General features: G+C 40.9%; 1 protein-coding gene across 4 annotated transcripts in view; it reads right to left on the bottom strand.

Annotated features, from left to right (window-relative positions):
• The window catches only part of LOC115361619 (TOX high mobility group box family member 2-like), a 78,825-nt gene extending 59,186 nt beyond the window's left edge, over nt 1–19,639 (bottom strand). For 3 of the 4 annotated variants that reach the window (XM_030055110.1, XM_030055111.1, XM_030055112.1), the window contains exon 1: nt 19,082–19,639. In XM_030055110.1, coding sequence (XP_029910970.1) covers nt 19,082–19,186 — 105 coding nt within the window. In that variant the 5' untranslated portion in view covers nt 19,187–19,639. Of the gene's footprint in view, nt 1–2,570; nt 2,694–3,331; nt 3,388–19,081 lie in introns of those variants that run through there. The other variant, XM_030055113.1, reaches the window with a different exon arrangement.
• Between the last annotated feature and the right edge of the window lie 809 nt (nt 19,640–20,448).

Below are 20,448 nucleotides of genomic sequence, written 5' to 3'. Positions count from 1 at the left end.
CTGAAAATAGTCTGAAACTATCACTTGTATTAAGTTTGAAAACAGGAACTGGCTGATCTAACTCAGGCAGGTCATTGTGTGCGATATGTGACTGTAAAACAAGAGCTGACTCATTTAAGGGACACTTGAGGGACATTTTTATTTTTAATCTTAGTCCTGCGGCAAAATTTTCCACCGTGTTTCTGTAAAGAATGCAAACAATGATAGCAGGCCGTTTCAAGGAAACTGTTTTTCACAGAAAGTTTCTGGAGGGGCCAAACTCCTACCTAAAATTGAAAATGTCGAAGTATCCCTTTTAGACTGACAGGCTGCCGTGGGCTTTACAGCATCTCATTCTACTTCAGACAATGACCTTTGTCTGGGTCGACCTCTGATCCTCTCTCTAAACCGCTGTCAAGGTTAGAATCTAGGAAACAACATTGGAAAATCAAAGTTCACAATATCAGATCAAAATATGATTTTTTCAGTTATCCATCATAAAGGCCTTTTTTTTTTTAAATGGTAGCCTAAAGCTTTGTGAACATCTACACCCCACTATCAAAACATTACAGTAGATGGCTCTAAGACCAAGAAGTAATACTTTCAACAACATACAGCCCCTCTTGGTTCGATGAACCAAACCTACAGCTTCTGTGAAAGAGAACAGGGTGTGTGTGTGTGTGTGTGTGTGAGAGAGAGAGAGAGAGAGAGAGAGAGAGAGAGAGAAGGGAGAGAGAGCACTAATCTCATTACCCTCTCTTCCTGGCAAGAGAGAATATTCATTTCTCTGTGGCAACTGGCGGGAGGGTGACGAAGAAAAAAATTCAATCTCACATCCCACCATTTCATTTTCCATGTAATTAAATCAGTTAAATGTTATAAAAACATGTAAACTCTGTCAATGACTTTGAGCCATTTGCATTTTTAATCAGGCCAGATTAATTCTAATAAGCGAGTTGGGCTAAGGCGATGAAGGAGCAGGCCTATTGTGTGTCTGTCACACTCATTTAATTTTGTCATTATGTCCCATATCCTATTATGATAATTGGCCTTTTATTCTCAATCAACAACCAGTGAAGGCTATTAAGTAATAATCTCTGACTAGTGCACTTTTCACCTTAAACATCTTGAGAGTTTGTTACATTAAAAAGCACAACAGTCTGATAAAAGAAGGGAAAATGAAAAAAGCAGCACAGTGCCTTTATCCCACCAGGCTACCTGCTCCAAATGGAAAAAGGACTGTCAGGACACTGTATGGTGACACATGGCACACGGTGTAAAGCAAACACATTAGACTGTGGAAATGGGTATCACCATTGCTCCTCAGCAAGGCAACTATGCAGAGCAGGCCAATGTGTCTGATGTGTTCAGCCATTTCCTCTCCTGGGAGTCATGCGAAAACTCAATCTCAGGAGAAACTGAGCCTGCTGTTTGATTGGAAGACACTGCTGCAGGCAAATAGGGGAAGCGTTAACAGATTACAGCCACGCAGGCATGCGGTACATGTCTCGGTCCAAAGACGATGATAGCATGAATGAGAATAGCGGTCATAATCCTAATCACGCAGTACACAACCCGGAAAGAGCTGGACAGGTCGCAGCTTGCTGTCTCAGAAACATCTTATAGGTGTCTGTGCATTGGATCAAGACCTGTCGGAGTTCGCTGATTCCCTGATCCAAATAATTTGCCATAATCTTGTGTTTGTGCAGACTGGACTTTCACTTATGCAAACACCTCTTAGTGGCAGATCACTGGTTGAGTTAAATCTAAATGGATGGAGCCGAAAAAGCACAGTTGATCCAGAGATACTGAGGATTACGACTGAATGGCAACGCTGGTCGAAATGAGTGAAACTACAAATGGCACTGACTTATTTTTATCACTTTTTCAGAACAATAATGATGTTTCAATGCCAACTAACTAGCTAACTAGTTTAGCTAGGTAGTTATGGGCTGGTATTGCTAGTTTGAACTTGGAAGGGTACGCAGGCTAACTACCTAACTTAGATAATTTTGTGTGGCGTGACTTCATTAGACATTTGATCCACAAGAGACGAAAAAAACAAAACAAAACAAAAAACAGGAAACTATAGCCACGCATGCACACACACACACACACACACACACAAACACACAATGGCAATTAACACCTCTTCACACAAAATTAGTGGTGTAACAATACATCCTGTTCCTAATATTTGTGATGCAAAAATGTGGCAACGTGCGTCATCACTGTGGAGAGCTGCACGCAGTTTATTAAACTATCTGTCAAAACTAACAAATGGCAAAACAAAGCAAACCGCAAATTGTACTAACGGATGCAAGAAGCAGGGCTTGCACCCAATCTTACTATGGCACACAGGTAACTCTGTAGTTTCACTTTGACTAACTGTTATATCTGTGCAATTTAAACTTGTATTATTTAACATTAAACAAATTTTCTGCCTTGTGCAAAGTAGTCAAACAAACCGAATATATACACATAAATACATTTCTCCCTTGCAGCAAAACTGTCATTAGCAGGTGGCTAATGGCAAAGCACCAAAACACACCAAATAATGCATACATAATGCTGCTGTAAACCCCACTTACATGCAGTTTTTAGAGAAAAATCCCAATGATGAACTTTATGTTACTTCCCCCAGCAAGCTCTCCACTGTTGAAGCTCCCGCTCAGCGCTGTCCTTTTCCAATCAGCAGGTTGAGCTTGTGGATACTTGGAGAGGAAAAAATCCTTCACACACTTCAGCCGACCAGTGGTGTAACTCAACTACAAATTCAGTCTCGGACAATTCCAGTGATAGGGCAGCTCCTCTCCATGTCGCTCAGATCTGCATGATTCAAAACTGGGTTGGATTTTCAGGTCGGAAAATCTGTTTAATTTTTTAGTTAGTAGCAAGAACACTACATATGCCACATTATCAACTACTTTCTGGATCCACCCGACCTTCCCAGTCCTGTTCCTTCTGCATGAAAGAATAAACATTTCCATTATGTTCCCTCTGTTGTGTCAATAAAAATCCGTAATGTTATTGTACATGTTCAGTGAGTAATAATCTGAAATGGTGCGATCACACTGCTTCCAAATATCCTCTCTTATTCAAACAGACTTTTTATTTAACATTAGAAAACACTGACATAGTTGGCACGAACATTGGCACTATCAACATGAGCCGCATACACAGCAACATACACAACCCTATGTTCCCGCAACTTACAAAGAAGAGTAATACCCATTATACCCATGTGCATGTTTGGTAAATATCATCTGAAATTGTGTTTAAAAATGATACATGAAAAAAGAGACACCGAGAGAATATAGGAGCTGGTAAAATAGAGATGCTCCTGTCTTACCTCATGCCTTTTTCACCGGACCTCAGCGCTAACTTAACCTGACAAACCCTGGCTCTGACCCTGCCTGGTGCAGCAAACCAAGGACTTTTTTTTCTGCTTCCAAGAAATTTTTATACAAATAAATCTCCAATCTGTATACCTATTTGTGTACTGCGCATGTAAAGTCATAAGTTCAGTTTGAAGTTCACTGTCATGATGTAAAGTTGGAAACAAACAAATAATAATAATAATAATAATAATAATAAAAAAGCATTCTACATCCTAATTCAGCTCAGTAAACAAGTGCCAATCCTGCATTTCAAGTGTTGGTTCAGCAGGTTTACCTACAAAAAAAAAAGGGGGAAAAAAAAAGTCCTTACATATACATGTTTGCCATGGCACAGCAACTTTATGTCCTCATTGCAGAGAACTAGGACAGAGCATGCCAGCCATTCACATCACCAGTCAAACTGTCATGTCAGATGTGTGGTCAGGGACATTTTCAGCCACGTCACAATACAGCAGTGTTGCTAGTCAGTTATGTGGTATTTCTTTGAAACAGTCAAACAGGAAATGTACAGCCACACTGATAGTTATCTTGGAACCACAATCTAATTGTGATGTTAATATTTTCTCACGAAAGCGAATGTACCTGGTATATTGGAGGGGAGGGGAAATTGAGAAGAGAAGGGATCAACTCCTCCAGCTTTTTATAGACCTCATCAGCACGAATCGTGTTCCCAGAACCTCATTCAAACACAAGAATTGCATTAATTTTGTGGAGAAGAAAAAAAAAAAAAAAAAGAAAACGACCACCAAAATGAGCAGCGTGGCTCCCATTCTTCCAGTGTTGCAGTATCACAATGAATCCTGACTAACGTGACAAGGTCAGGTTTCAGGCTAAATAAAACCCCTCACTGAGGCAATGAAGTACACGCTCCCTTTGTGTTCTCAGCAGCTTGGTTAACTGCAAATGCCTTTTTACACCGCATTAGGGTTTAATTTAACTATACCTTAACATAACACTATACTACAACCACATCTGCAACCACTTTCCTCAAGATTTATCCTTCATAGAGGAGACTTGCTGAGCTGGGCTGAACAGTCACCACCACTCTTTAATTAAGGGTAGATATGTGTGAAATTATGCAGTTATGTATGTGTTTATCTGCAATCAAATATAATGGACAGAAATATGCACACACTGAAACAGCCTAATCTTATTTAGCGCACTGTTTTTTTTTTTTGTTTTGTTTTGTTTTTTTTACATAATTTTAATATTTGCTTTTTGTATTTGTAATGCCATTCTTCTTGTTTGTTGGCGGCATGTCTCTTTTATCCACATACTGTAAGTAGTATTTTTCTGTTTTCCTGATTGTTACTGTTTCCTCTCTTTAGAGGTGAGATATTTCTCAGCTCTTTTCTGTATTCTGTTATTTTTAAATGTGCAATTAAGCTGAACTTACGGGTCGGTTTCACTTCAATCTTTAAATATACTACTTGTTACAATGTAAAAAAAAAAAAAAAAAAAAGTCCTTCTTCTCACTTTTAAAACTCATATTTATCTGTGACATCTAGTCAGTCCTTCATGTCAAAAGCCCACTCAGCCAATTTGAGAGTGCAAAAAAAGGTCTTCAACTTGAAACATAAGCAATGCCAGGAAGGTGACGGGGGTGGGAGGTGCGCTCTTTGTTTCAACAGGGGGCTTCAGGCTGCAGCTGAAGGTTGGGGTTTCGGTGCTTGCAGTTTCTTGTTTGCCGCTCGCCTCTCAGTGAAATGCTTGTGTGCAGCCATCTCACTCATATTCTTAACTCTGAAAAACGATCACTAAATTTAGCTGTGGAGAGCAGTGAGCTGTCAGTGCTGATTCAGCTGGACAGGTACAGTGAAAGTGTATTAATTTTCTGGTAAGAGAGAAAAGTGCTTTTCGACATTTCAATACCCACTTTGCTTATATCCCCGTGCATTAATGTCCTTAACAGAGGTCTTTTATTGGGAGAAAAAATCACTTGGTTTTCTCCAGCCCCAACAGGCGAATGCAGAGATGATGGTATAAATATGGCAAATGAAACAAGCCAACAACACAGGTACAGCTGTCTTATCAAACAGAAACCACAGTTTCTCAACTCTCACTCCCTAATGTTATGAGTAAGTTTTCAGTCAGATCTCTACTTTCAGTGCATAGCCGTTTCAATAATCACACACCCACAGGCAATTTCACATTTAGCGCTCTTAAGACTTAATAAACCTTTTCATTTCACAGTAAGACCTTATGAAGGTGCCTTATGGCCCCACAATTTACATTTTACTCACTATTTATCTCTAAAGAGGACTTAATAAGTTCCCTCTTAGGTACACAGAAGGTGAGCGTTACTATGGGGACGCGGACTGTTCCACTGCGCTCTGCAGCTCAGAGGCCTGCTCCATTGTGGTGAGAGACAACAGCTGTCTTTACCTTTGGCAGGCAAACAGGCTCATTAAGGGCAGCCATGTTTGTTTTTGTGCCTGATACCTAGCCCTAAGCAAACAGTGCCCTATCTCCACTCCACAGCCCTCACAGTCTCAACATTTCCTTCCCTATTGTGGAGGTAGGCCCTGGCACGATGAGCCACCCGTACGTTTTCCCGCGAGCTGTGGCCAAGCTGCCAGTGGCTCTCAAAGAATGCGTGGTTAATTGAGAAATTTAGTCGAGGTTCGAGCTGATGAAATGCTGAAATGCAGCTAGCGCATTGCAGCGATGTTCTGAATGTTGTGTATGTGTTACATACGAAATGTATGTCATTATGCTGTCTGATATCACATCTTGTGGTATGTCACAACAAAGATGCCTTTGTTTGTTGTGGCGTATTTGTGATAAAGGCTTCATTATTTTGGAGTGTTCATAGCTAACAGTAAAATCTGCAGTGAAAGGTTCCATTCGCATATTTTCTCCTCTCTCAGCGCTGTCTATGGCTTGACTGACAAGGCAGGTTGAATTCATAACGCTTTGACAAAAATTCCATTTAAGAGGGAAAATGGCATTGAATGTCATTCCATTACTGCAAACTGCAAACATATGATGACTTTAACCCAGAAGGCATTCACATTAACTTACAAAAAATAGCAGAAGAAAACTACTTTTTTGGCTTTTCTATCATTTATTTATGGGAGTATTTTTAACAGGAGTATTTCGGGAGTAGTCCTCAAAAATGTACTCACTTATTTGCTTTCATCCCTTTTCACCATTTGTCAAGCCCAAAGTCACAATGCATTGTGAAATGAGTCCCTAATGTGGAGTAATGAGGCTGTCATGGCAAAGCAGTCTCTGCTTGTTTGAGTTTGACTCATGTTGTAGATTCAATTAAATCAGCTGAAGTCAAGCTGGCCGCAGGCCAGATCGGTAATGGGTGACCTCATTCAAACAATGCTCTGACATATTGAAACAATAAGAGGAAGGGCCTTGAGCCAGTTGCAAAAGCAAACTCCACTCAAAGGTGATAAGGTAGAAAAATGACAATGTAGTCACCAAAGTGTTTTTGAAAAATTCAGATAGCAATGTGTCTTCAGGGGTACTTGTGTTTTCTCTCCTGTCAGTGCCAACATTGCTGCTTTTATATCCTCTTATGGGACAGCGCTGTGTGGACTGATCAGTAATTTTTCGTCAGGGTGGACATGCAATCTCTGACTTAGTGGAGTATTTGGGAAAGCAATATATCTCATAAACAAAAGGTAAGCAGCGCCATCTTTTACATACTAAACAACATAAGCTCTGTAAAACCTTGCCTACAGTTTATTAAACACATATTAATTGAAAAGATGGCTGGAACTGCTATGATAAAAACACCTCATATATTGTAACACAGCTGGCCCATTTCTTTTGGAGGTTTATTTTCCCACAGAAGTCTAAACTGATTTATTTGGATGTTGTAATGCCTGGAATCTAAATCTTGACACAAACACTCCCAAGGCTATGTAAACAACCTTCCCAGTTCCAATCTACAACCACGCTTTCTGAGTAATAACTTCAGTGCTGAGGGCAAAACTACTTTTCACTTGAAGAAGGTCTCCACTGTCATACAGTTATTAGAGCAGGACACTCCTTGGTTTGTTTATTGCTAAAGAACTATTCTATATCCCTCCACTGACAATAACAGTCTAGTAGATTGCCCGCTTTAAGGTGCAGTCATCATTATGTTTAAATACTTCACTATTTAGAATAGATAAAGACATTCCCAGTGCTTTGTAGAATAAACAGGAATGAGGCAATGAAATCAAAAAGGAACATCTTGTCTTACTCAGTCTTGTTTTTCTATTCACAGGGGCTATAGCAGTTACAGTAAACAGATAAAAGAGCATAGTGGTGAAACACACACAGTCACACAGACACACACACACACACACGCACACAGTGACTGCACCTCATTAAGCAGCGTTCCCTCTGGCCCTTATTCCATTAGAAATTAAAACTCGGGACAATTAGCGGCAGATTGGTCTCAGCTCAGTGCACTATAGTCCTGCTCTCAAGGCACTGAGATGACTTAATTACAGGCTCATCTGAAAGCTGTACAATGGCACCACGCTGGGGCACGCCGTGAATACCTGGCAACCCAGAATCAGCAAGGGTCGGCAACAACAAGGTTCAACAGATAAAGAGGTGAAGCGCTGAGTGAAACAGCAATCTCGACAACAGCAACAAAATAAAAGGAATTTAAACAGTTTAAGAAACTGTCGGCTGAAATATAGAAACTCATCTTTGCATGCTGACGCTTCTAAATAACAGCATATGTAACTTTCATCACTTTTACACCAAGCAAGTGTTTCTTTTTTTTTTCTACTGAGGACTACATGCCAAAAAAAAAAAAAAAAAAAAAAAAAGCACATGACACTGTTTACATTAGCAAAAGTCCCACACTGCATATTACACCTCCAGCTTAACTGGTGTCACAATCTTCCAACTGACTGAAACACAGTGGGGTTTTTTTTCTGAGCTGCTGTCACAATGGTCTCTCATTACAACTACACTATGAACATAAATCAGTGTCCAATCCAAAAGATGCTGATTTGTTGATAATTTATCATATTACACCGGTTAAAGTTACACTGAGGCTAGTACTGCCTACCTAAAAGATACAGTATTTCCTGTATCATCATACCTAACGCGGGTCACAAATTAGTGAGTGACCCATTTACATCTCTGCCAGCTGGAGCCAAAGCTGATAATTACTTGGGACTGTTGCATGTTTCAAAATCCCAGACTAAAATTCCAGGTTTATACTGACCTTCAGTACTAAAATCATGTGATATAACGTCAGTAAAATGCACACAGCACGTTTATGTTTGCCAACATGGCCAGTCTGATTGCTGTTTAATACTAAAGGACACCAAAGAGATGACAAAGGCAAAAAAAAATCTAACCTTGATGAGTTCAGTTTTCTTCAGGCAGAGCACTCAGGGAAGAGTTTAGGGAAGACTTCCTGTAGACAAAGAAATGTTCATACACCACTATTTCATTTGGACCAATCTACAGCATCTCAAATAAGGGGAATGGATACTCTTCTCTAATGTGGCCCCACTTTGTGATTTAGAGTGATGTTGATGTATTTTCGCATAGAAATCTTCCAAAAACAGTGTAAGGTGCCTGTTAAACCTAAATAAAGTGTGGTAACTATGATTCCATGTACAAAGTAAGCGAATAAGGCAGTCTATTTTGTGGAATCACAGGTAGAATATGCATAAACTCACGCTTTATCTGCTCCCTAAGTCTGCCTTTGACAAGGACACAAAGCACATTTTTTCTGTAATTGAGCCAACTGTAGTTTATGTAACAACTGACCATTCTGCCCTTCAAGCTAGAGAGAGACAGAGAGAGCGATTTGATAGCTCCATGTACTTGCTGTGGTCACGTGACACTGTGTCCCATTATACTGTGATGTTGTCAGAGGGGGAGAGGAAATGAAATGCCTTCAAGCTATGTAAGATGTGTGTGTATGTGTGTGTCTGTGGCAGTTGGGGGGTATACGTGTGTGTCTGTGTGTGTGTGTGTGTGTGTGTGAGTGTGTGTGTGGGCATGTATTCTAGTGTGTGTGTGTGTGTGTGTGTGTGTGTGTGCGTGTGTGTGTGTGTGTGCATTAACACCATAAAGAGAACATGTGTGTGGTCCCGAAGGGCTTGAGCATTTGATCTGAAACTCACTCAGTTCTAATTGGTCAACCTGGGAGTTCTTCGTATCATCTCCGTCCCATCACAGCACCTATTGGCCCAAAACAACGACTAGTCTCTGACACACACCGTTTCCACACACAGCTTCACTATTGTGAGAAAAAAGAAAATGACAAAATGTCCCTACACAAATACACAACTTTCCGCTGGTGTGGTTCTGTTAAACTGCCAACTCGAAAGCTTTAAACTCAAATGTAAACCCAATAATAAATTGAAATTCAAATAGTGACTTTGCCAACATGCAAATCGACACTCTGATCTCCACATGACAACAAACCCTGTCTAGATGAGTCATGGCGTAATAATCTTAACAAGTGGATTACTGCACTGTTAGCTGGAGTATTGGACGACTGTTTGGATGTTTGTACGTTAAAATCAGAGCAAACCTGAGTTAGTGCAAGTTTCAGCACTTGTCCCACATGCTTTAAAATTGTTGAATTGATGTTAAAAGCTCCTTTACTTGTTTACATCCAGTCTCCAAACCAGTTGAGTCTCTGGAGTCTGTGGTAGGAGGCAGTTGAGGCAATAGCTTAATAACTGTAGAATACAAGACTGCATGAAAAAGAGAATATTAAGAGAACATTATTTTTCCTCCTGACATGTAGACAGGCCAATAATTACATAACAGTGTGTATGCAAGCACAGTTACTGTTTTACGCATGGTGATAACAGAATTTAGATATATTAGAAAAACAAAGCGCTTGGTTTTTAACAATGGAAAAAGCGAGGACAATGAGCGATGAAAGAAGCTGTTGTTTTTCGACAAGTCACAGTGTCAGTTGAGAATTTCCTTTGTGTGTGCGTCTGTGTTCAGGGGATGTTGCATAAATGGGCAGTCAGCATTCAGGGTTAAAAAGAAAACAGCAGCCTGTGCTCCTGGCTGTGTGAAAACCAAGGCTACGGTGCTCTGTATCAAGTGCCATTGTTTTGGTAATAGTAAACCTGGGGCACTTGCCAGAAGGCATTAGTCATTCATCTAACAAGTTCCACAAAGCAAACCACAAAGTGCTCCACCGTCAACTTCCTCTCATTGAATTTTGAGCACGTAAGCATATTTGCGAGCATCTTACAGCAAGGTATAAACACTCGGATAACCAGGCACCTGAGAAACGGCTTCCATGTTTGTTTGTTTGTTTGTTTGACGCACCTGACAGGAAGCCAGCTTGTCGGAAAGTGTCTGGCTTGGTGAGTGAATGAAGGGTGAGAGTAAAGGAGGTGGAGAGTGAAAGGTGGATAGAGGGGGATTAGGGCGGAGCGCAATTTTTCAGCAGGCCAGGCATACGACATGATCTCTAATTACCCACAAAGTACGGTGTAACCCGAGCCACAGATTAGGCAACATTATCTGGCTTAATAAAACATAACCATCTCTCTATCTGCTTTACTCCCTTTTCATGTCCGCCTGACACTAGCATTTGTTTTGTGCTTATGACACTCCCAACACTGCTGCTCTGAGACCTAACTGGAGCAACAGGTAGAGAAGGCCAACAAGGCAGTTTCACTCTCTGGAAAACAGAATTAAGATCCAGTCATTCCCTGATAAAATGCCAAAGTCAAACATACAAACAATGGCCCTGTTTTCCATCATCAGGGCTCTTCATTGAATCATTGATTCTATCTCCAGTGGCTCCAAAATAGAACAGCTATTATATTTACAAAGGTTAGTTTCAGACTTTCTGACATTGCCACGTCTCTTGGTCTTTTTCTTTTTAACTTGGGGCTTTTAGAGGCACCGTGAGCCATGGCTGAAGAGGGCTAATTGGCTGCTAGCTACTCTGGTTGATTTGGTGAGTTAGGGCCTGATGGGGGCAAGTTCTCTGTGTTTCTAGCCTCAAGCATTCCTCTTTTACCAGCACTCGTTCATATTCACTGGTCTGATCACATGCTGGTTGCTCATGCACATATACTCGTGCACACACACTCACACAAACACACTTCTGCCTTAATGTGCATGTCTGGACAGAGCAGCATTTACATACTAAGGTGCAACCAACACCCCCACACACGAACTGGCATGCATGCACACACACAGACACTCACTCACTTGCTTCGTCCACGTGGGCTGTGCCAGTAAGTGCGGCTCTAGGCTATGGTTTTTCACTACTGTCTACTTACTGTGTTATTAACAATTCTATAAAAAGACCTGCCCAAGTTTCCCTTTCCTGTGTGTTTGCAGTGTTAACAACCCCACCAAGTTGCTATGGGGGTTGTTGAAGCCTAGTTCTGAAAAAAAGGAGAGTGAGAGAGAGACAGCCCTCAATAGCATAACACCATTGACCATGTCATAATTTCCAAAATCCTACTTTTCTTTCCTCTGTTTATTTTTCTTAGCGACATCATTCAACAGCATGGCTCATGGCCAGCCGGAGACTAAATAGGTCGACAACACAAAGACAGGGCCTCTTTCTCTCTCTTTCTCCCTCCCTTTCTCTATATCCAGAACTCTCCTCTAACCTTTCTCTCTTGCTAACTTTTCCTTGATACCACTCTCCTCCAGCCGTTCTCGTTCTTTTTCCGTCTCTCCAACTCTCCTCCAAACTCTCTCTCCCTGTCTCACTTCACTTTTATTCTACCCATGCCTCACTTAATTAATATTAGCAATGCGGTGACTAAAAACGTGGGATTACCGCTGCCATGTACTGGACACTCTGTCACCGCTCTCCCTCCGCCCATTGTAAATGATCACAGAGCTCATCATTAGCTCTCAAAGAGGAAGAATGAGCCACAGTTTGATTACCTCTGTGACTCTGGGCGCCTGCAGTCTCTGATGACTGAATTGGACGCAGGCGATCACGGCCTTGCACAGGCAATTATATCTGCCTGCTAAATATGTCACATATAATACTGTAAACATATGCCCCTGACAGACGAGGGACAAGGCAAGGCAGGCACAGCTTGGGAGAGATGGATGAGAGAGCAAATTGAGAATCATATGGATTTATCAACCATGCCCCCCACCCCAGTGTAAAACTCTCTTAGTGCAGATCAATACATGTCTGTCAATTCCTGTGAATTCATGAAACACAACAGTGCTCAAATTAGCAGATTCAAAGAAGTGGTGATGAATGACATACCTAAAAAGTAGTGCTTTCTTTTCTTTTTTTTTATATCTATATATACTCTCACAATCAGAATTCAGTTCTCTCAATATTAAAACTTTCACAGATTTCACTCTTGAAACTTTCAAATTGTTGGACAGAACATCCACTGTTGTCTGTGTTATTCTGGGTTCAGACCACTAATTGAACTTTCATATGGGCACCGTCCCTTCAGGCCACAGCACAAACATGCCACTGACACCAGGCTGATAATATTTGTAAAGGATATTCAGTGAAAACAAGACAGGGAAAAAGCCTTAAATCCCTGGCAAGGAGCTTGCCATGGCCCATGGTGTTTGCACAGGACATACCTCAGGAAGCTGAGACAACTGGGAATGTTTGTCCAGCTTCTTGCCTCTTCCATGCATACATACATAACATACAGGGCCCAAAGAAGGAGCCCTGTGGCACTCCTTTCCCCACTGCACTTTCTCCTCCTTATTTGTCTGTGTTTGTTCACAGTCAGCTCAGAAACATTGGCTGTGGTCTGAATGTAGGATTCTGGCTGACATTTATAATATATGTGGTATATCACTCTCCCAGTCATCTTCCAAAGGATTTACTTGTATGCCTCAAGTTAAACAAAATGAAGTTGGACTATAACGAGAGCCACAGCTTAAACCTGCAATAATCTTAGGGTGTTTTTTTCTCTGAGGTGCAATTGAGGTTAAAATACTTCAAAATGAACAACAAAAATACCCTGCATATGAATTTTTTAGATGAGATATCAAATTTATATTGCAAGCATAAAAACACACTCAGCTGATGAAGTCTAATCAAGCCTCAGCTTCATCAGATAGCACATCCAACGTCAGCTTTTTTTCCATAATTAGCATGCACAAGTTAATTAAAAAAATCTTGAATTTCATATAATCCATATCTGCTTTGTGAGTCTGTCTATCCCAGACAAAGACAGGCAGACAAATAAATAAATATATGCCTCATTTGATGGATGTGCTGCAGTAGTCGCACATCAATTTTAACATGCCGTGCTTCTGACTTCTGAGTGCTCACAACCATTAACAAACATAATCTACACTTAACAAAACACCCAGGGGTCTACTCTGCAGCAGGTGCTGGCACAGTTTCCTTTCTTTCTTCCTTTGCAGGTAGAATGAGAATGGCGTCGCACTGCCCCATGGGAAGGCCCGGGCTGACTAATGCTACTATACCAGAGTGGGCCGACTGGTCTTAATTATGGCAACAGACGCTGAGGGGGAAGCACCAGTACCCATCACCGAGTAAGTAGCTCAGACTGCCAGGCCCACTAATTAGCACACGGGGACCCCCCCACCCCGTCACCACAACCCACCACAACTCTTGCTATCAGTATTTCTCTCGCTCTCTCTAGTACACTGTCTTTATCAAACACGGCATCTACAAGCCACACACGTACTGGGCATCTGAATGATGAAAAAGGTTATTTCTTACACACATTACTGGGCACTGTTATCTTATTTATTTTATATTATTTTTAGCTGTTGTCAGTATTCAATTATTCATGTCTATCTTCATCAGTGTATAAACCAGTCTCAAAAGATACTTTTTTATATTCAATACAAAGAAAAGAAAAAAAGAGTATTCCAGTCACCTTTGTAAAGAAGGAAGAGAAAAGCACTTTATTAAAACCAATATATTATGACACATGGAAATCATTAGGGATATACAAGCTGTGCTCCTGTCGATTGCATGCACCTTGTTTTTAGGTGAAGTTTTGCCAGATCACCAGTTACTTTTCCAAAAAAAACAAAAACAAAAACAAAAAAACCTTCAGACAAACAGATGTAAGCACAACATGGCTGGCTGATAAAAGGACTTGAGTCACCTGTGCAGAAAAAAAAGAAAGAAAAGGAGTCTTTGCCATATACAGGCTCGGTGACACAGCCTACATCCGAGCCAATTTCAGTTTCATTGAAATGATTTCAAATGGTCAGAATCCCTATTAAAAATCTCCTCCACGTGTCGGGGCAGGGAGAATATGATTTAGTGGCTGTTTTTGCTCTGCCCCTGTTCTCTGTGTGTCACTGGCCCTTACTGTGGTATGCATGGCCTTCCTCTGCACAGGACTATGAAAGCAATTGTGATTGTGATTCCATAGTCAGCAAAACGCTTGAATGGCCCCGAGTTAGCATGCGCAGGCACACACACACACACACACACACACACACACACACACACACACACACACACACACACACAGTCCCTGTACTGGGCCACTGATTACTTCAACCCATTTGACTCTCACTCATCCTTTGATTCTCTCTCTGTCTCTCTCTCCCTGTGTCACATACCACAGAGTTTGTCATTAGCTAATAGCAACAACACTGCTGGCCCTAGCATGAACACATGCAGATTGCATTACATGGACTGCTTCATTTATCGGGCATATAAATGCTATTTAGTAAAGGCCTCGGGATATTATAAATAAATATTCTACATTTAGTCCAAACTGGCTATGAAACATTACATCTGTTGCCTGTATTTATAAAAGAGTTTGTTTCAAGTCAAACTTGGACTAGGAAATAGAAGGAAATATGTAAATACAAAGTAAACAAATAATTTTTCTCCCCATTTTTCCCCAATTCCATACAAGGTGATTCAGAAATAAATTACAAAACCTATCCAATGTGATAAGGCATTCAAATGGAGCAGATCACTATCTGTGGTAGAAGAGACCACCAAGTAACAAAGCCAGCTCTTCAGTCATGTTTCTATCTGAGAAGATATCAGTTGTTGGGAGGATATATGATCTGGGTGGGGCTTGGGTGTACAAACACAGGGCCTAGTCCTAGCCGCTCTATCCTATTGCCATGCTGTAGACACTAGACAGCACCCTCCTCAGCACCAGCAGCCAGCACTGTTTGATTAGTTTGATTAAGGTATTCAAATAAAGCAGCAGACACTGTGTACCCATTTCCCAGAGCAAACCAAAAGTGCTGGACAGACAAATGGCCAAAGTATAATTACACTTGTACATGTTGTACGTGACAAGACGCATTAGGAGCCTGTATACTTTCGCTGCTAGTGTACTTGATATACGGCACAGTATCTAGGCACCATATATGCACCATGCAGCATGTTAAGGTGCAGCGGAGAGCATTAAAACATGGCACAGTTTCATATTACCATCAGAGCACAAAGCTGTTAGTAATGTATCATACAATGTTATTTCTAGGCTGTGGGAGAGCACCACAGCACGGCGAAATACTCTGGGAGAGACACTCACAGTGAAATAGAGTATTGAAAGTACTGAAGTAGACATCTTGAAGGTTATTTATGTCCTTTGTGAATCGTCTCAGTCTGCGCTTAAAGCATATTCTACTTTCATTGTATCCATCCCTTTCTTTCCTTTCTTCAGCCTTTTTCTGTTTTACTATACAGTAATACCACAGACGAGGTAAAACCACTCTGCTCTCTGATTGATTGATATAAATACCATGTGACTAGCAGGAAGATGTGGCCATTATTTAGGAAATAAATAGTGGCAAATGTGCCTGGGTGATATGTTAAAAAGAAATCTCGGGAAACGCTTTCACATTTCCTCCTTTCAAATTGTTTTTGCCAACAATGGACAACCCAACAAGTAGCTGAAATGATTCATACAGCTGCTGATGATCATATTGTTTACAGCAACCACAATCAGACTGAAAAAGGTGTGGAAAATTGCATCCATCAAAATTATTGGTGATTATGGCATGCACGTGTACTATGATGAATTGAATTGGAAAAAAAAAAAACAGAAAAGAGACGCTTCTCCATTTGAACGGTGTGACAAGGGCTGAAAGCATGGCAGCAGCACACGTGTTCCCTGGAAGTCGCATAAACTTGCTAATTACTCAAACAAGGCTTGTGACCGCACACAGCCTCAACAGTAAGTCAGTGGCACACAGAAACATCTGCAAATAAACAGACTTTAAAACAGAAAATACAACCACATGGCTATGATTTCCAATTAATCTCGCATGTGCCTCAGATTAACATTGTTAATCTCAGAACGATAAAAGGAGAAATGTTTTCTCAGGCTGTAAATTGCTTTTTTTAAATGGGGCTACAGGAGCAGCCAGAGAGAAGTAATGTTGCTAAGTCTCAGTATGGTTGCCAGAATGCAACCATCTGAGCAAAAGCCTCTTTTTATTCAAATGAGGTTGACCCTTCGCCAATCTTATTATCCCAAAAGAATATACTGTACCAAAGTTCAACCAGGAGCCAACACATCCACATGTGAGACACTAACAAATTCAAACGAGCCACGAACCAAAATATTCACATGAATATGCAAAATAAGCCCATAAATACATTTGACCTTAACACTATAATTAGCCTTTTGCCTCCACTTTGCTTCACAAAAAAAAAAAAAAGAAGAAGTCATGGGCAGAATATGAAATGGGCAACCAGGACTGTCAAAGATGATTAGCAGCAGGACGATCTGACGCACAGATACTACCTACATAAGAAATCAGATGCCTCTTTAATGTCACAGCTAGTTTGACAAGCGTTGGAGGAGAGGAACTTGACCTAGTGCACTGTGTTAACAGGACACCAAATAATCCCCGCTGGTCCCAGTCTCATTTGCAATGCTAGTGAAGGTAGTTAGTGTTACACGTGTGATGATAGCAAATTACCTCCCCTTGTGAAAAGAACCCCCTATTCCCTCAAGCAAAGCAGCCCTTGCCTTATTATGGGACCCCTTCAATAATTCAGACGAATTCTTCGAAATTTTGAGGGACTCTACACTTTTTACGTCAATGACAATGGTGTGTTTGGGATTTCTCCCTGTGACAGCACTTTTTATCATTTAATATCTAGTTTCTTTGTTTCCAGGATTCAGGCACTGTGTGATATCAGCATATTCTTAGGCTTATCCGCATGGAGGATGATCCTAATTCGTTTGACCTACAAAAAAGATAGCCTACATGGAAGAGTCAGTTATATGAGCCCATTTGCGTGTCACAGGTGTAAAACCTTCCTCTCAGAATTACTTTGGATTATCAGTAAATGTTTTCTATAGACCTATTTCATCTGTGATCTGATAGGGCTTGCTAAATGGACTGTGTCTTGATTGCTTTTTCCCTTTTTCTCATTTGAATTGGCCTTGTGCTTCTAAACCTCTGAATAGCTAATTATAGCTCCCTTTTAGAGACCTCTATGAGAGCGATGCAAATCTTTTTAGGAACTATAGTTTGATTACTGGAATGTTCCTTTCAGTTACAGAGATTTTCCATTGCCCACACAATGCAAGGCAAACATCATCAAGTGTGTTTTGTACCATTCCCTCATTGGCATACACAATGCCATCCTTATCAGAGAAACCACACATCACAACTTTAACTTCAGAAGAAGGCCAACATCCAAAGCCTGTTGATTTGTATGCCTGTATTTCAACCATGGTAAGTGATGACAACAAAATCTAATTCAGTGACTGCAGATGCTTGAGGTGCAGGTATAGCGCACGACTATACTGACAGTTTCAAAGGCTCTCTCTGAGGGAAAAAACACCATGTTTCCATAGGGCTTTATATTATAATTGTGTTACTCAGTGGTGCTATTACAATGACTATTTAATTCAGTTGCATTTATTATACCTAATACTGCACTAATGATATTGCATTAATATTCCTAGAGGCTTATAGTTGTTCTGTGATATTTATATTGTAGGTTTCTGATCGTTAAATTGGAAGTATCATATTTTTCTAAAGGCTTCATATTTAAAATCTTTGAAAATGCATAGCAGCAAAATATCCATGCCTTGTTTCAAATGACCAGGCCACCTGCGCACTTGCGAGGAAGTCTGTGCAGGTCACAAACCAAGAGCCGCGGGGTGTCAAACTGAGCGAGAGAAAAGAGTGATACTTCTACCAGTCAGCCTCTGTGGTTTCTCGTTACAAAGTAATTAACAGTACATTACTGGCACAGATCCATTTAATCATTGAACTCACAGTGGGACACCGTGTTGGCCATAAGAAATCATTCAGAGGGAAGATAATGTTGGAGCACAGAGCAGAGTGGGGCAGTATGGATTCCATACAGCCCCTGGTATTCCACATCGGGTGGGACACTTACTGCCAGCTTTGTGCAACCACAACTGCACAGTTTGAATGGGGAAATAACATAATAACCATGTTGGTCAGAGCAAGAAAAGTTGGACTACACATTTTTCAAGAACAAAACGTAGGATGATTGCTGGTTTCAGTCTAAACTCTTTAGTAATAGTCTACCAATTGTGCGCCCAGCTCCAAACTCAATTAAAAACGGTCCATCTTAGTTCAGGTCACCTTATTGGTTGACACTTGACATGACATTTTTAAGAGCCTGTGTAGGCTGTGTGTTTATGGAACAAGTGCGCGCCTGTGGATAAAATACCAGCCATGCGTTTGCATTGCGTAAATGTTGGCGTGCTGTTGAAAAAGATTCGTAGGCAGGTGAGACAAGAAGCGTCGGCTTTAAATGCAGCAGGAAAACCCAGTGTACTATTTACCTTGTTCGAGTGGTAATAGTCCAGCGAGCTCAGACAACTTGGATCAGTCGGTAGGGAGCATGAACCCACACTTGCTGGGGGCGCAGGGTAAAATCTCACGTCCATCTCAGAGTATGCAAGACTGAAGGCATGAAATCAGTTTCAGTGTCTTTGACTCACTATTGTCTAAGCAAACAAAAAGAGAAAGAAAAAGAAGTGGGTTGACTTTCTCGATACACTCTTCCCTCACATCCGTTCGCGGCCGAACTTCGGCACCAACTCTGGTGATGCGCAGTCCTCCTCAGAGCCCGCACCAGGATGCGAAACACTCACTCACTCAAAAAGGGAGAGTAAAAATTACATGGATATGCACGTGTTGGCAAAACTATCCCGCTGTTCCACAACAAATAAAAGCAAACCTCCAACTTAGATCCTTTCTTATTGGGTCTGTTTTTAAAGGCTCAGTACGAGCCCATAAATTTTCAGCCTCTATTTTTCCACTGCTCTCAGGACTCCATATGCTTTGTTGTGGAGGTGCATATTCTTGCATTGGTTCCAGGACAGAAGTGGTTGCACTGTTCTTCCCTATGCCATGCGACCTCTGCCGATAATAAACGGGAAAGAGGAACGGAGGGAGAAGGGGGAGGGGAGATTGGTGGCTGCCTTGGCAACCGCTCTCCTTTCTGCAACTGCGCGATTCTGATTAGCTGGAAATGTAGTAGTGTGCACGGCTGTGCATTATAAAGCGCACACTGCTTCCATCAGTGGCTCAAAAAGGTTCCATTTGGGTTATTGTGCCAAGGCAAATGGGGGGAGGTTGGACCGACTCTCTCTGTAGTTAGACCATGTTTTTATGTTTTTTTTTTTATTTTTTTATTTGCATGCCTATAACCTGAACCTGTTGTATTTAATGCCGACAGCACCTGATTATGCAAAGCCCATCCCAATCCATAGCCTAAAGCAGTGAGCAAAATTCACTTGGACAGGCTTCTGTGTATACTGTTCCTATTACTGTAATGCCAATGAATAGGGTATTGGGAAACTAATCTGTGAGATACTTTTATACTCACTGAGTCCACTGGGTTTTGTCATTCTTTAATCTATCTTAGGTTAATAATGTTTTGTGTACTTTGTCCTGCCTATTTGACTTAATTCCAATTATTATAAAGTTGTTTTTGTGACTTAAAACGATTAAGTGCTAAAAATTATCTTGGTTAAATGAAGCCTAAATGACAATGAATGCATAGATTAGAGGAGAAATACTGCATTGCGAGTGATTGCCTTCAATAGAATAGCAAAACAGTGCTGTGCAATATGTTTATAATGGTGAGCACTTTCAAAGGTGTGTGAAATACAGTATGCCTAAGGTGGAAAACATACAAGGGGGC

The sequence above is a fragment of the Myripristis murdjan genome, chromosome 7 (assembly GCF_902150065.1).
Source record: "Myripristis murdjan chromosome 7, fMyrMur1.1, whole genome shotgun sequence".
Classification (NCBI taxonomy): domain Eukaryota; kingdom Metazoa; phylum Chordata; class Actinopteri; order Holocentriformes; family Holocentridae; genus Myripristis; species Myripristis murdjan.
Note: the sequence above shows the minus strand (reverse complement) of the source record. Positions and strands in the feature narration are given on the sequence as shown.